The sequence below is a fragment of the Oncorhynchus mykiss genome, chromosome 23 (genome assembly GCF_013265735.2).
Source record: "Oncorhynchus mykiss isolate Arlee chromosome 23, USDA_OmykA_1.1, whole genome shotgun sequence".
Classification (NCBI taxonomy): domain Eukaryota; kingdom Metazoa; phylum Chordata; class Actinopteri; order Salmoniformes; family Salmonidae; genus Oncorhynchus; species Oncorhynchus mykiss.
This window is the reverse complement of record NC_048587.1, coordinates 24442999-24459573: the sequence shown is the minus strand read 5'-3', so window position 1 is coordinate 24459573 and position 16575 is coordinate 24442999. Positions and strand designations below refer to the sequence as shown.

Sequence of the window (16575 nt, the reverse complement as noted above, 5' to 3'; positions counted from 1 at the left end):
TGTAACTAATGGACAACGTTGTATTATATGCCAACCAGTGTTCTCACTATCACCCACTATCTTACAAAAACACAGATATTAAACTGCTTTCTAAAATGTTTTCTGCGTTCGACAAGACAGAGGGTGTGTTAAAAAAAATGTACCCTCAGATAACCTCAGACAACTATTATGCAGTATCTTAAATGCAGTATCTTAAATTCTTCATTAGAAACAACAGCTCCTTGGGCTGTATTATCTCTAAAAGCTTTTGATACACTAGAATGGTCATATCTCTGGTCTGTCTTGGAACTTATGGGAATTGACTCCAATTTCATTAATATGACTAAAATGCTATATGGCAATCCTTCAGCCATAGTTATTGCAGGCAATATTGTATCTGCTCCATTCAGAATTATTAGAAGCAGCAAACAGGGCAATCTAATTTCTCCCTTGCTATTTTATTATCCATGGAACTCCTGGCCCTAGCAAATTGTTAATCGAAGGAAATAACACACATTTCCCTAAAATCTAGTGATCACTTCATACACAGACAATATTTTACTATATCAAGACCAATGTATCTCAATCACTCCAAAACATATTGAAGATCATAGATGAATTCAGCTTTGTCTCAAGTTATACAATTAATCTAACCAAATCAGCCCTACTGCCTCTCAAGACCCCGATGAAGGACTCCGTCTCTACTTATGGAATCCCAATAATTTCCAATTTAAAATAGTTAGGAGTAGATATATTTCCTTCCTTAGATAAAACCAATACCAAAATCTTTCAGAGAATGCTCAAATCAATTAAATCCAACCTCAGTAGATGTAATAACATCCCAGTTGTTTAACCGCAGAATATCTGTTGTCAGAATTAATATATTGCCATGGCTGAATTTCTGTAGTTCAATGCCTCCCATGGCACCACCTTCTGGCTATTGGGATAAAATTCATAGTGGGGTTTCAAAATATATATGGCAAGGTAAACAATCCCGGATACAATGTACAAACTTCAAAGAGGGAAAGACGTAGAAGGACTTTCCGTACCAAACCTTTAATTGTATTTCCAGGCACTAGCATTTCGCCCCATCCTAAATTGGTTTAGACATGATCTTCTGCCCCCTGGTTGAGTGTAGAGATCAATATCAAATCAAATCAAATGTATTTATATAGTCCTTCGTACATCAGCTGATATCTCAAAGTGCTGTATGATTTGGTCCTATTATTACTCACACAATGTAAATTTGGCTGAAAATGGAAAAACAATGTAACTAGGAATGAAAATGGTATGACCATACTCCAATATGGGGGATTTTCATTCCTAGTTACATTGTTTTTCAATTTTCAGCCAAATATACATTGTGTGAGTAATAATTTGACCAAAGCATAGTTTACATTGTTTAAGGGATATATCAGTGAAGAACACCTCTCCCAGGGCAATAGGAGACTCCATACAGCACTTTGAGATATCAGCTGATGTACGAAGGGCTATATAAATACATTTTGGCTGGGGGAATGGGATGGGAGGTTGGAGGCCCACTTGTTTTTTGTTTGCTTTTCCCATTTATACTGAATTTATTGTTACTTCAACTCTATATGTATTTCTTGATGTTGTTTTTCTTTTGAGTGGCAGCCTACGGGTACATGTTTTATAAATGTATACATTAACAATTTAAATGTACCTGTAACCCCTCCAACAACAAAAAACAACAAATAAAAACTTGGTAAAAAAACACAAGAAACAGAGCCCTACTAGTTCAGCACTTCTGAATACATCAAACGTTCATGAAGTCTTACCTCCAGAGAGAACTCTCAGTGAAAGCACCCAAGTTAAAGTCATACTGCTTCGTCAAGGTCAGGATCACCTAAAAATAAAAACAAGAAGCATTTTAATTGTATGCAATTGCAAGTACATCTATATCTACAATCAAGTGCACTTACACCATGCATTTGCTGTGTCTAACAGCATGGGATATACACTATTATTGCTACATTACCATAAAATATAATCTTTGTATGACAGCACAATGATGAATGTTCCTCAGGTTGTCTAGATCAGCCAGTCTGTTGGTTGCAATGATCTGAACAGGCATGCAAGCAGTCAAGTGTCTTATCAGTTTCTCATGTGGAATGATACCTACATGACGGTGGACTCCGAAAATCTTTCAGTGAACAACAAAATTAAGTATGGACAGTAATTCCTACCTTTCTTTCTCAATCTCTCACTCCCCCCTCTCTCGTGTCAAGAATGCCTCTGCAATGGATAACAGCCATTTTATGGGCTCCTGACGGATTCTGCTATTTTGTGTGTTTTTGTGCACTGATCTGAATTTTTTTTATACATAATGTTTCTGCCATCGTTTCCTATGACTGAAAAGAGCTTCTGGACATCAGAACAGTGATCACTAACCTCAATTTGGATGAAGATTTCTACTTCAACAAGTCAGATGCGCAGGACATACTCCTCACCCGGACCAGGCCCTAATCCACGAGACTCGGAAAAGAAAAAGGCGGTGTAAGAGAGTGCGGGCACCCTGATGAAACTACGTCAGGGTGGCCGAAAACAGAAACCGCCTCTGCCTTCCGTTCTATTGGCGAACGTACAATCACTGGAGAACAAACTGGACGAGCGCTGTTCGAGACTATCTTATCAACAGGACCCGAAGAACTGTAATATCCTATGTTTCTTGGTGTCGTGGCTGAACAAGGACAATATACATCTATCTGGTTTTACTTTACACCGGCAAGACTGAACGGCAGCGTCAGGTAAGCTCAAAGGGGGAGGTGTGTGTCTCTTTATAAACAACAGCTGGTGCACAATCTATAACATTAAGGAAGTCTCGAGGTTCAGCTCACCCGAACCAGAATACCTCATGATAAGCTGGGGATACCAAGATTTATTTTCCTGGGATAAATAACTGCGAGAAACAGTTCAATTATATAAAATTGTTTATATGAAAAGCATGACGTTAAATGGAACTGTTGAATTATATGCAATGTCCAAATCTGGCTTCTCGAAGGGCCGCAGCCTACTCTGCTACAGTATACAGTGGCAAGAAAAAGTATGTGAACCCTTTGGAATTTCCTGGATTTCTGCATAAATTTGACATAAAATTTGATCTGATCTTCATCTAAGTGAAAACAATAGACAAACACAGGGTGCTTAAACTAATAACACACAAATTATTGTATTTTTCTTGTCTATATTGAATACATAATTTAAACATTCACAGAGTAGGTTGGAAAAAGTATGTGAACCACAAGGCTAATGACTCCTCCAAAAGCTAATTGGAGTCAGGAGTCAGCTAACTTGGAGTCGAATCAATGAGACGAGATTGGAGATGTTGGTTAGAGCTGCCTTGCCTATTAAAAAACATACAATTTGAATTTGCTATTCACAAGAAGCATTGCCTGATGTGAACCATGCCTCAAACAAAAGAGATCTCAGATCCTAGAAACAGACGATCTGGTACAATGCTGTGTACTACTCTCTTCACATAAGGCAGCAACATATCTGACATGCTGATCCTCAACACGGTGGCCCCTCAGGGGTGTGTGCTTAGTCCCCTCTTGTACTCCCTATTCACCCATGACTGCGTGGCTTCTCACAGCTCCAACACCATTATAAAGCTTGCCGCTTCACCAACAACGATGAGACAACCTATAGGGAGGTCTGAGGGCTGGCAGTGTGGTGCCAGGACAACAACCTTTCCCTCAATGTCAGCAAGACAAAGAAGCTGATCGTGGACAACAGGAAACAGAGGGCCGAGCATGCCCCCATTAATATCGACAGGCCTGTAGTGGATTGGGTCGAGAGCTTCAAGATTCTCCGTGTCACATCACTAAGGATCTATGACGGTCCACACACATCAACACAGTGGTGAAGAGGGCACGACAATTCCTCTTCCCCCTCAGGAGGCTGAAAAGATAAGGCATGGGCCCTCAGATCCTCAAAAAGTTATACATCTGTAACATTAAGAGCATCTTGACTGACTGCATTACTGCTTAGTAAGGCAAATGCTTGGCACCCGACCGCAAAGCGCTACAGAGGGTAAATGACTGGGGTCAAGCTCCCTGCCATCCAGGAACTCGATACCAGGTGTGGTCAGAGGAAGGCCCCAAAAACACTCCAGCCACCCAAGTAAAATACTTTTCTCTCTGCCACCACATGGCAAGCGGTCCTGATGCACCAAGTCTGGCTCCAACAGGACCCTGAACAGCTTCTACCCCCAAGCCATAATGCTGCTAAATAGTTATTTAAATAATTACCCAAATGTACTCATTGTACTCATCACATATGGTACTGTTACTGTTTATTATCTGTCACTTTATTCCTAGTTATATGTACAGTGGCTTGCGAAAGTATTCACCCTCTTGGCATTTTTCCTATTTTGTTGCCTTACAACCTGGAAATAAATTTGATTTTTTTGGGGGGGTTTGTACCATTTGATTTACATAACATGCCTATCACTTGAACATACAAATAAAGGCATTTTAATTAATTATATGAAGAGTGCCTTGGTCCTCCTTTCTTTTTGATAACCAATTTACCCCTTTTACCAAAGAGCACCTTCTGTCTACCAAAATCTACTATACCTTACCAGCGCTTCACTTCCTCCTCTCTTTTTCCCTACAAGTTAATCATAGCACTTGGGTAGTGCTTAGAGGAAGCAGCTCCACAGTCTTTTTTTCCTGTGTTTTGGGGACATTTTACAACTCATACTATGGATTTTACCTAAGAGGCTACAAGATTCTCCTATTCCCATGAAGAGGGTCAAAGGATTATTACCACTACCTCATTGCTAGATGAGATGACAGCCACAGAGAATACTGGAATGGACTTAAACAAGGCTTACAGAGACTTGCAACACCTTATGGAGAAAGACACCAAACTTGACCTCAATTCTATCACCTTGTCTGACTATTGGAGGAAAGGCCTAATCCCCAGAGGACTCCGTATTATTACGTTTCCAGCTAATGGAGCACAAGGTAAAACTGAATTGAGAGATAAATGGGAGGCTATTCTCATCAAGTGTTCTTTTGACCTAATGCTACTTCTAATAGAATAATCTAAAAAGGACGGACATGTAGTCAAAACAGATATTGAAGAAGTAAAAAGGAAAATCAGAGAGGAAGCCTTGATCTGTTTCTTTCAACTTACGATGCAGTGACGATGTGGATCACCCCAGACACTCAGAGGCTAGCTCCTCCCAAGATTTTTTAGACCAGGAAGAGGAGTCACACAGGTTCCTCAACAAGAGAGGGAGAGGACGCGGAAGAGGCCAACACGGAGGGGGAGGAAGAAATCAAGACTATTCAACCACATGAGCAGGACCAGAACAAGGCTGTGATCAACATTTCTGGAGAAACCCTTGATGATGATTGTGTAAAGGTCTTGTCTAAAGGACTGTCCTTTGCCCCCACATACTCAACTAATGAATTCAATACAAAGATTGCCCTATCTGTACTGCTTGTACGCGAGTTTACCACTCCATTATGTCTCCCTATCATGGCTTTTGCGCCATTAGTACAGATACCAACACATCTTGACCACCAATGTCCATTTGATGTCACAAACCTGTCCAGTACTTTAAAAATATCCTCTCCGGTTGTCCTGGTATTCAGTGGTTTGCAGAAGAGGATGTCTTCCTTAATTGACCCCCCATGAACGTAACGGACATATACCAGGAGCTGTGCCAGGCCCGCCACATCTGTTGACTCATCCAGCTGTAACGCAAAGAATTCACTGGCTTGTATGCAAAGCAGTAATTCTTTCAAAACATCTCCTGCCATATCACTGTTGCGTCATGAAACAGTGCTGTTTGATGAAGTCATTGTCTGTATAGTTTTTTGGGCCTTTTCCCCCAGTATTGTCCCAGCCATATCCGCGGCAGCAGGAAGAATTAAGTCCTCCACGATAGTATGGGGCTTGCCTGTCCTAGCCACTCGGTAGCGCACCATATAAGATGCTTCTAGCCCCTTATTAATGGTATCTGTTGCTTTTAAACATGTCTTACTTCTCCAAAGTCGTCTTAATTCTTGCTAAAAAAACTCCTGTGGCTTATTTTTCTAATTGGCCTGTTTCATTTCTAAATGTCTGCGCAAGAGTGAAGGTTTCATCGAGTAGTGAGAGCTTTTGCACATATAACACACTGAGGCTGAGGAAGGGCACTACTCACCATATAATTGAACCCCAAATCAATGTAGTTCTCATCATATTTGCGCCTCTATGATGGTCCAATGTCCCTGTCTGTTGTTCGGTGCTTTCGTAAGGGGGCAGTAGCTCTTCGGCTGCATCAGATTCACAACTGTCAGTGTCCATGCTAGCTAGGTTAGCAACAAATGTAGAATTACTGACGCTGGCACTGGATGTGCTCGTGGAAGCAGTACAACTTGTGTCTTCAACAGGTGCAGGTGTAGCACTGCTGGTAGTAGCAGTACTACCAGTAGAGCTGGTATGTGTCTATGGCCACGGGCCTTACGTTTTTTAACCATTCATCTATTTTAGAGCAAACAGAATGAGCAGCAGCTACGTTTGGCTACATATGGACCGTTAGTGGAATTTCTACGAGAGAGCAACGGTTAATGTGATGTTAATTATTTTACATTGTGTTTTTATTTAGCTGAACACTAGATGATATAATTTTATTTTTGGGAGTGAAACGAGACTACTCAAGAAAGAAAAAAACCTCACCCTAATGTATAGCCCCTTTGGAAAATCTAAATGGACTGTTTGAAAATGTGAATCACATTTTTATTTAGCATACCCCTGACGGCATTGCACACCCCAGTTTGGGAATAACCGTTCTAAATGATTCTGTGCTTCCAACATTGTGGCAACAGTTTGGGGAAGGCCCTTTTCTGTTTCAGCATGACAATGCCCCCGTGCCAAAAGCGAGGTCCATACAGAAATGGTTTGTCGTGATTGGTGTGGGAGAACTTGACTAGCCTGCACAGAGCCCTGGCCTCAAAGTCTTCGAACACTTTTGGGATGAATTGGAACGCCGACTGTGAGCCAGGCCTAATTGCCCAAAATCAGTGCAAGGCCTCACTGATGCTCTTGTGGCTGAATGGAAGCAAGTCCCTGCAGCAATGTTTTAACATCTAGTAGAAAGCCTTCCTGGAAGAGTGGAAGCTGTTGTAGCAGCAATGGGGGGGGGTCCACCTCCATGTGAATGCCCATGAAAGTGAAAGAGAACAAGAGAGAGGGGGGTAGAAAGAGAGGGAGGGAGAGAGAGACGGAGAGAGAGCAGAAGATAAATATCAAGAGAGGAGCAATCATCATAAATACATCATGAATTAAAAATGGAGACTGAAAGAAAGCTAAATTACAGTGAGTTTAAACACATTAACCCTGTGGGACCCATAGAACGAGTCATTAAACCAAAAAAGCCACACAAGAATTAGAGAACAATGCCAAAACCCAATATACCCATCAAACAACTCTTCGCGGCTTAGATTATCTCCATTCCAGGTTAATTAACCAATCAATCAAAGAGAAAGATAACCATTTACATAACTAAATGTGCCATGTCTGCAAGTACCAACAACAGAGTCAGAAGTAATTTGGAATACAGATTTAGTTGAATGGATCCAATGTTCTAACTAATTGCATCTGAAAAAATGAGAGGAGGAAAAAAGTCCCACCAAACAGTGTAGGCTAGTATTAGTTTCTTCATGTGTTGCTGGTTATGATGGGTCAGAGGCAAAGGAGCCTGATACTAAGTATGGTAAATAAAATCTGTCTGTAATAAAACCTCTTTCCTGTAGGGAATGCTTTATAATGAAGCCATATCATATCACACCGAAAGGCATTGGTTGTCCTTCATTTTTACAACTTAAGTGATGCCAGAGGCCTTGTAACATAATTTTCATTAATTTCACCTTTCATTAGACTTGTAGGGAACAAATCATACAATTCCATAGATGATCTGTTGATTTGACTGTAATTGACCCTAACACAAGGGTCAGGCTAAGATTTGGGTTTAGGCTAAGCATAGACAATGGAGACAATGTTGTCTAAATTGTGAGAGCATCGCCCACATCTTTTGTTTCTCCCCATTAGCTGTATGACTGTTAACTAACAATGACCCATAGAATTAGGTCAACGGCAATCCACCACAGGGCCAGCAGGCTGCCCAGGCAGATGACTAAGAGTAAAAATTGTCCTAAGTGGATTCATCACGGGTACATAATTGGAAACAAAATGTTTGTACATCCCTCTCATTATTGTTAGCCAGATCAACTGCAGCTCATGTCAATAGAGAACAACTACTATACATGCAAATACTGCAGCGACCGGGGACCAAGCAGCAATGAACCTCTAACATACTGCATATGTAATGCTTGGCTATTGATGTTGCAGAAGGCACATTGCAAATTCAATCATTTTTATGATGCAGTATTGCACTTACGTAAATACCCATAACAAACAAGAATGGTAGCAAAACTTATTTTGAGCCTTCTCGGTAAGTACAATTTAATACATATGATCACTCACTTGCGTACATGAAATTAAGTAAGGACCCTGGAATACCAAAAGCAGTGCATTTATTCCTGTTTTATTGATGTGGGGAGAGCCTTGCCCAAGGAAAGTCAACCAATCATTTTCAGAATGGCTCCCACTCTCTGTGGAGATCAGTCATCCCTTATCTTAACATTTTATTATTATTATTTTTTTTTGTTAGAATTGACTCTGAGTGCCTGATTTTGTTCCTGATTGAATTCCAATCCTGTATCTTTTGCGAAACACCACGGCACAACGAGCAGATAGAAACATTAAAGTTATATTACAAGCGCTGTTCGCCAATGCAGACATTTTGAGTCTTTGGAGATGCTTGAATGGACAGACGCCAAGGCAACAGAGGTGTTCAAGACATAATTTCCTTTTGATATACATTGTGATACAAGCTGGACATCTCTCTCTCTCGCACTTCTGACAAAATCACTTCGCCATGCTACCAGTTCACTAGGTTTCCAGCCGAGGTCAGACAACTCTGAAATTCAAAGTGTTCTCGTTGGTTGGGGACGAGGTTTAGTCAAGAATAACTCATGTAGCCAGAGTTGGCCAAGCAGCAGTCAAACATGGATTGCACCAGTGGTTATTTAATTTAACAGAGGTAGGAAGGACAACTTAGCCAATGCTATTTAATTCAAACTAGAAACATTAAGTTTGAATAGGACTTGTCATGCTTTCTAACTACATCCCTCCAATCTTCCACTGGACCATACTGTAAGAAGACTACATCCCTCAAATATCACGTTATTCTAATGGTGTAGATAGTTGTTGGACTGGTGCTTTTCAGAGTAACCTAAGGGGCCAAACACAGGATTTAAATACAATTTCAAGGGACACCCACACTGGCGTAGAGCAGTTTCTCTGGGGCCCCACAAAGAGTATGCCCCCCCCCCAAAAAAAATAAAAAATCTAGCGTGACAGCCACTCACGAAGTATAGACTACTGATCTCTGCCCATGGTTCTGAACTAGCGACATCTACGCAGTTTCCTATCAATAGGCTATCGGATCATGTGGTGCTAGCGCTTGTAGTAGCCTATAGCTTTGCTTAAATGGATAGATATTTATTTTTATTTGGTAGTTATTTTCTCATGTTAAGCCTAACATTTATGTTTCACGAAGATTTAGGCCTATGGTGTCACAATGCTGCTATTTAGAATGCTGGCTGGCAGCAACAACGTATTCACTTGTTTAGTAATTAAAGTAGGGAATTCAAACGTTGCAGATTGTAAAAACATTTTTTTAATGCAACAGCAAACTAATCAGTAACCAATAAATGTTTTTTATATACAGTATACACACAACCGTCCTGTAGGCATATGCCCATAACCTACATTAGCCGCAATCGCGTTCTCGCAGCTAGGATAGAACGTTTGTGCTGTATCAAACCAGTCTATTAATGCCAAATAAAACAATCAGTCCACCGTCAAAAGAATAGCTGACTAGGTTATTCTTTCATTATGCAGACAATGCAGTCTATCCTACATGGTCTACTAGCCTCTCTATAGCTACGTATATCAAGCATTTAGCTGGTAGCCTATTTACACTGAATAAAAATATAAACGCAAACATGCAACAATTTCAAAGAGTTACAGTTCATATAAGAATATCAGTCATTTGAAATACAGTGCTTTCTGAAAATTTTCAGAAACCTTGCTTTTTCCACATATGGTAATGTTACAGCCTTATTCTAAAAAGTATTAAATAAAATGTTTTCCTCATCAATTAATGAATAAGTGAAAACAGGTTTTTAGAAATGTTAGCAAAAGTATTCAGACCCTTTGCTATGAGACTCGGAATTGAGCTCAGGTATATCCTGTTTCTATTGATCATCCTTGAGATGTTTCTACAAATTGATTGGAGTCGAACTGTGGTAAATTCAAATGATTTAAAAGGCACACACCTGTCTATATAAGGTCCCAAAGTTGACAGTGCATGTCAGAGCAAAACCCAAGCCATGAGGTCAAAGGAATTGTCCGTAGAGCTTCGAGACAAAATAATGTCGAACCACCGATCTGGGGAAGGGTACCAAATAATATCTGCAGCATTGAAGGTCCCCAAAAACACAGTGGCCTCCATCATTCTTAAATGGAAGAAATTTGGATCCAGCAAGACGCTTCCTAGAGTTGGCCACCCAGCCAAACTGAGCAATCGGTGGAGAAGGGCTTTGGTCAGGTAGGTGACCAAGAACCCGATGGTCACTCTGACAGAGCTCCAGAGTTCCTCTGTAGAGATGGGAGAACCTTCCAGAAGGGACAACCATCTCTGCAGCAGTCTACCAATCTGGCCTTTATGCTATAGTGGCCAGATGGAAGCCACTCCTCAGTAAAAGGCACATGACAGCCTGCTTGGAGTTTGCCAAAAGGCACTTAAAGGACTCAGACCATGAGAAACAAGATTCTCTGGTCTGATGAAACCAAGATTGAACTCTTTGGCCTGAATACCAAGCATCATGTCTGGAGGAAACTTGGCAACATCCCAACGGTGAAGCATGGTGGTGGCAGCATCATGCTGTGCAGATGTTTATCAGTGGCAGGGACTGGGAGACTAGTCAGGATCGAGGGAAAGATGAACAGAGCAATGAACAGAGAGAACTTTGATGAAAACCTGCTCCAGAGAGCTTAGGACATCAGACCGGGGTGAAGGTTCACCTTCCAACAGAACAACGACCCTAAGCACACAGCCAAGACAACGCAGGAGTGGCTTCAGGACATGTCTCTGAATGTCCTTGAGTGGCCCAGCCAAAGCCTGGACTTGAACCTAATCGAACATCTCTGGAGAGCCCTGAAAATAGCTCTGCAGCAACACTCCCCATCCAACCTAACAGAGCTTGAGAGGATCTGCGGAGAAGAATGGGAGAAATTCCCCTTATACAAGTGTGCCAAGCCTGTAGCATCATACCAAGAAGACTCAAGGCTGTAATCACTTCCAAAGGTGCTTCAACAAAGTAAAGGTTCTGAAAACCTATGTAAACATGATACTTCAGTTTGTTTTTTTATTTAAATTTGCACCAAAAAAACAGCTGATTTTGCTTTGTCATCATTGGGAGGGGGGAAAAAACAATTTAATCCATTTTAGAATAAGGCTGTAACGTAACAAAATGTGAAAAAAGTCAAGGGGTCTAAATGCACTGTAAATTCATCAGGCCCTAATTCATGGATTTCACATGACTGGGAATACAGATATGCATCTGTTGGTCATAAATACCTTTTAAAAAAAGGTAGGGTAGTGGATCAGAAAACCAGTCAGTATCTGGTGCAACCACCATTTGCCTAAGGCAGCGCGACACATCTCCTTTGCATAGAGTTGATCAGGCTGTTGATTGTGGCCTGTGGAATGTTTTCCCAGTCCTCTTCAATGGCTGTGCGAAGTGGCATGATATTGTCGAACGCAAATGCACAAATACACAACAATACAAGGGATGAGACCCATAATAACAAGAGCACAATACACGCAGCACGAAAGCCGAAATAACAACGCACATGTATTCAGACCAAAGGACATGGGAACAATAACCGACAAGACAATGGTGAACAGAGGTCAAATATATACAATTACTATTCAGGGGAATTGGAATCAGGTGTGCGTAATGAGACAGTTCAGTGACTACTAGAGGCTGGTGACGTAGACCTCCGGAACTGGTGCACGGAATGAGCAGCAGTACCAGGGGAATCCGTGACATATACATATATATTTATATACAGTACCAATCAAAAGTTTGGACACACCTACTCATTCAAGGGTTTTTCTTTATTTTTAATATTTTCTACATTGTAGAAGAATAGTGAAGACATCCAAACTAAGAAATGACACATATGGAATCACATAGTAACCAAAAAAGTGTTAAACAAATCAAATATATTTTAGATTTAACATTGTTCAAAGTAGTCACCCTTTGCCTTGATGACAGCTTTGCACACGATAAGCATTCTCTCAACCAGCTTCACCTGGAATGCTTTTCCAACAGTCTTGAAGTAGTTCCCACACATGCTGAGCACATGTTGGCTGATTTTCCTTCACTCTGCAGTCCACCTCATCCCAAACCATCTCAATTTGGTTGAGGTCGGGTTCTTGTGGAGGCCAAGTCATCTGATGCAGCACTCCTTCTTGGACAAATAAGCCTTACACAGCCTGGAGGTGTGTTGGGTCATTGTCCAGCTGAAAAACAAATGATAGTCCCACTAAGTGCAAACCAGATGGGATGTCGTATCGCTACAGAATGCTGAGGTAGCCATGCTGGTCAAGTGTGGATTGAATTGTCACCATTAAAGCACCCCCATACCTCCTCCTCCATGCTTCATGGTGGGAACCACACATGTGGAGAGCATCCATTCACCTACTCTGTGTCTCACAAAGACACAGTGATTGGATCCAAAATTGTCCAATTTGGACTCCAGACCAAAGGAAAGGTTTCCACCGGTCTAATATCCATTGCTCATGTTTCTTGGCCCAAGCAAGTCTCTTATTATTATTTGTGTCCTATAGTAGTGCTTTCTTTGCAGCAATTCGACCACGAAGGCCTGATTCACGCAGTCTCCTCTGAACAGTTGATGTTCAAATGTGTCTGTTACTTTGTGAAGTATTTATTTGGGTTGCAATTTCTGAGGCTGGTATCTCTAATGAATTGATCAACTGCAGCAGAGGAAACTCTGGTTCTACCTTTCCTGTGGCGGTCCTCATGACAGACAGTTTCATCATAGCACTTGATGATCTTTGCGACTGCACAAGTTCTTCAAATTTTCTGGATTGACTTACCTTCATGTCTTAAAGTAATGATGGACTGTTGTTTCTCTTTGCTTATTTGAGCTGTTCTTCCAAAAATATGGACTTGGTCTTTTACCAAATAGGGATAACTTCTGTATACTACCCCTACCTTGTCAAAACACAGCGGATTGGGTCAAACGCACTTAGAAGGAAAGAAATTCCACAAAATAACTTTTAACCAGGCACACCTGTTAATTGAAATGCAGGTGACTACAGTACCTCATGACTACCTGCTGGTTGAAAGAATGCCAAAAGTGTGCAAAGCTGTCATCAAGGCAAAGGGTGGCTACTTTGAAGAATATAAAATTTCAAATATACTTTGATTTGTTTAACACTTCTTTGGTTACTGCATGATTCCATATGTGTTATTTCATAGTTTTGATGTCTTCACTACTTTTCTACAATGTAGAAACTGGTACAAACACAGAAAAACCCTTGAATCAGTAAGTGTGTCCAAACTTTTGACTGGTACTGTATATTAACAGTTAAAGTCGGAAGTGTCCATTCACCTTAGCCAAATACATTTAAAAGCAATTTTTCACAATTCCTGACATTTAATCCTAGTAAAATTCCCTGTCGGTCAGTCAGGATCACCAATTATTTAAAGAATGTGAAATGTCAGAATAATAGTAGAGAGAATGATTTATTTCAGCTTTTATTTCCGTAGTCTGTCTTTTTTTATGGCAGTTTTGGAGCAGCGGCCTCTAACTTGCTGAGCGGCCTTTGGGGTTATGTCGATATTGGACTTGTTTTACTGTGGCTATAGATACTTTTGTACCTGTTTCCTCCAGCATCTTCAAAAATTCCTTTGATGTTGTTCTGGGATTGATTTACACTTTTCGCAACAAAGTACGTTCATCTCTAAGAGACAGAACGCTTCTCCTTCCTGGGTGGAATGACGGCTGCGTGGTCCCATCGTGTATATACTTGCGTACTATTGTTTCAGGAATTTGAAAATTGCTCCCAAGGATGAACCAGACTTGTAGAGGTCTACAATTTATTTTCTGAGGTATTGGCTGATTTCTTTTGATTTTCCCATGATGTCAAGCAAAGAGGCACTGAGTTTGAAGGTAGGCCTTGAAATACATCCATAAGTACATCTCCATTTGACTCAAATTGTGTCAATTAGCCTATCAGAAGCTTCTAAAGCCATGACATAATTTTCTGGAATTTTCCAAGCTGTTTAAAGGCACAGCCAACTTACAGTGCCTTGCGAAAGTATTCGGCCCCCTTGAACTTTGCAACCTTTTGCCACATTTCAGGCTTCAAACATAAAGATATAGAACTGTATTTTTTTGTGAAGAATCAACAACAAGTGGGACACAATCATGAAGTGGAACGACATTTATTGGATATTTCAAACTTTTTTAACAAATCAAAAACTGAAAAATTGGGCGTGCAAAATTATTCAGCCCCTTTACTTTCAGTGCAGCAAACTCTCTCCAGAAGTTCAGTGAGGATCTCTGAATGATCCAATGTTGACCTAAATGACTAATGATGATAAATACAATCCACCTGTGTGTAATCAAGTCTCCGTATAAATGCACCTGCACTGTGATAGTCTCAGAGGTCCGTTAAAAGCGCAGAGAGCATCATGAAGAACAAGGAACACACCAGGCAGGTCCGAGATACTGTTGTGAATAAATTTAAAGCCGGATTTGGATACAAAAAGATTTCCCAAGCTTTAAACATCCCAAGGAGCACTGTGCAAGCGATAATATTGAAATGGAAGGAGTATCAGACCACTGCAAATCTACCAAGACCTGGCCGTCCCTCTAAACTTTCAGCTAATACAAGGAGAAGACTGATCAGATATGCAGCCAAGAGGCCCATGATCACTCTGGATGAACTGCAGAGATCTACAGCTGAGGTGGGAGACTCTGTCCATAGAACAACAATCAGTCATATATTGCACAAATCTGGCCTTTATGGAAGAGTGGCAAGAAGAAAGCCATTTCTTAAAGATATCCATAAAAAGTGTCGTTTAAAGTTTGCCACAAGCCACCTGGGAGACACACCAAACATGTGGAAGAAGGTGCTCTGGTCAGATGGAACCAAAATTGAACTTTTTGGCAACAATGCAAAACGTTATGTTTGGCGTAAAAGCAACACACCATCCCCACTGTCAAACATGGTGGTGGCAGCATCATGGTTTGGGCCTGCTTTTCTTCAGCAGGGACAGGGAAGATGGTTAAAATTGATGGGAAGATGGATGGAGCCAAATACAGGACCATTCTGGAAGAAAACCTGATGGAGTCTGCAAAAGACCTGAGACTGGGACGGAGATTTGTCTTCCAACAAGACAATGATCCAAAACATAAAGCAAAATCTACAATGGAATGGTTCAAAAATAAACATATCCAGGTGTTAGAATGGCCAAGTCAAAGTCCAGACCTGAATCCAATCGAGAATCTGTGGAAAGAACTGAAAACTGCTGTTCACAAATGCTCTCCATCCAACCTCACTGAGCTCGAGCTGTTTTGCAAGGAGGAATGGGAAAAAATGTCAGTCTCTCGATGTGCAAAACTGATAGAGACATACCCCAAGCGACTTACAGCTGTAATCGCAGCAAAAGGTGGCGCTACAAAGTATTAACTTAAGGGGGCTGAATAATTTTGCACGCCCAATTTTTCAGTTTTTGATTTGTTAAAAAAGTTTTAAATATCTAATAAATGTCGTTCCACTTCATGATTGTGTCCCACTTGTTTTTGATTCTTCACAAAAAAATACAGTTTTATATCTTTATGTTTGAAGCCTGAAATGTGGAAAAAGGTCGCAAAAAAGGCAGAATACTTTCGCAAGGCACTGTAGTGTATGTAAACTTCTGACCCACTGGAATTGTGATACAGTGAGTTATAAGTGAAATAATCTGTCTGTTAACAATATTGTTGGGAAAATTACTTGTGTCATACACAAAGTAGATTTCCTAACCGACTTGCCAAAACTATAGTTTGTTGACAAGAGATTTGTGGAGTGGTTGAAAAACAAGTTTTAATGACTCCAACCTAAGTGTATGTAAACTTCCGATTTCAACTGTATATCCTATTCTGATGGTCTAAATGTTCAGTTTCTAAGTCCATCCATATAGAGGCAACAATTATTTTCTTTATTTGTCATATTCTCAGCCAGAGCTCCCTATAATTGTATCTCAATCTTTGAGGAAATGGCAGAGTTGATTCGAGAAACAGGAGATCCAAGTGTGGAGAGGTCTATAAAGAACATATCATTATGCAGGAGGTAAAAAGACTAAATGTATGTTATATTTAAATCACCTGTCAAAAAAGAAAACAGATTTTCCATTTCCTTCAAGGCCA

General features: G+C 40.6%; 1 protein-coding gene across 5 annotated transcripts in view; it reads right to left on the bottom strand.

The window, feature by feature from the left end:
* Positions 1-16575, bottom strand: part of LOC110502476 (VPS10 domain-containing receptor SorCS3) — a 75915-nt gene that overhangs the window by 46983 nt on the left and 12357 nt on the right. For 3 of the 5 annotated variants that reach the window (XM_021580514.2, XM_021580512.2, XM_021580513.2), the window contains exon 2: positions 1779-1846. In XM_021580514.2, coding sequence (XP_021436189.2) covers positions 1779-1846 — 68 coding nt within the window. Of the gene's footprint in view, positions 1-1778; positions 1847-2186; positions 2236-2391; positions 3141-16575 lie in introns of those variants that run through there. The other 2 variants (XM_036960051.1, XM_021580516.2) reach the window with 2 other exon arrangements.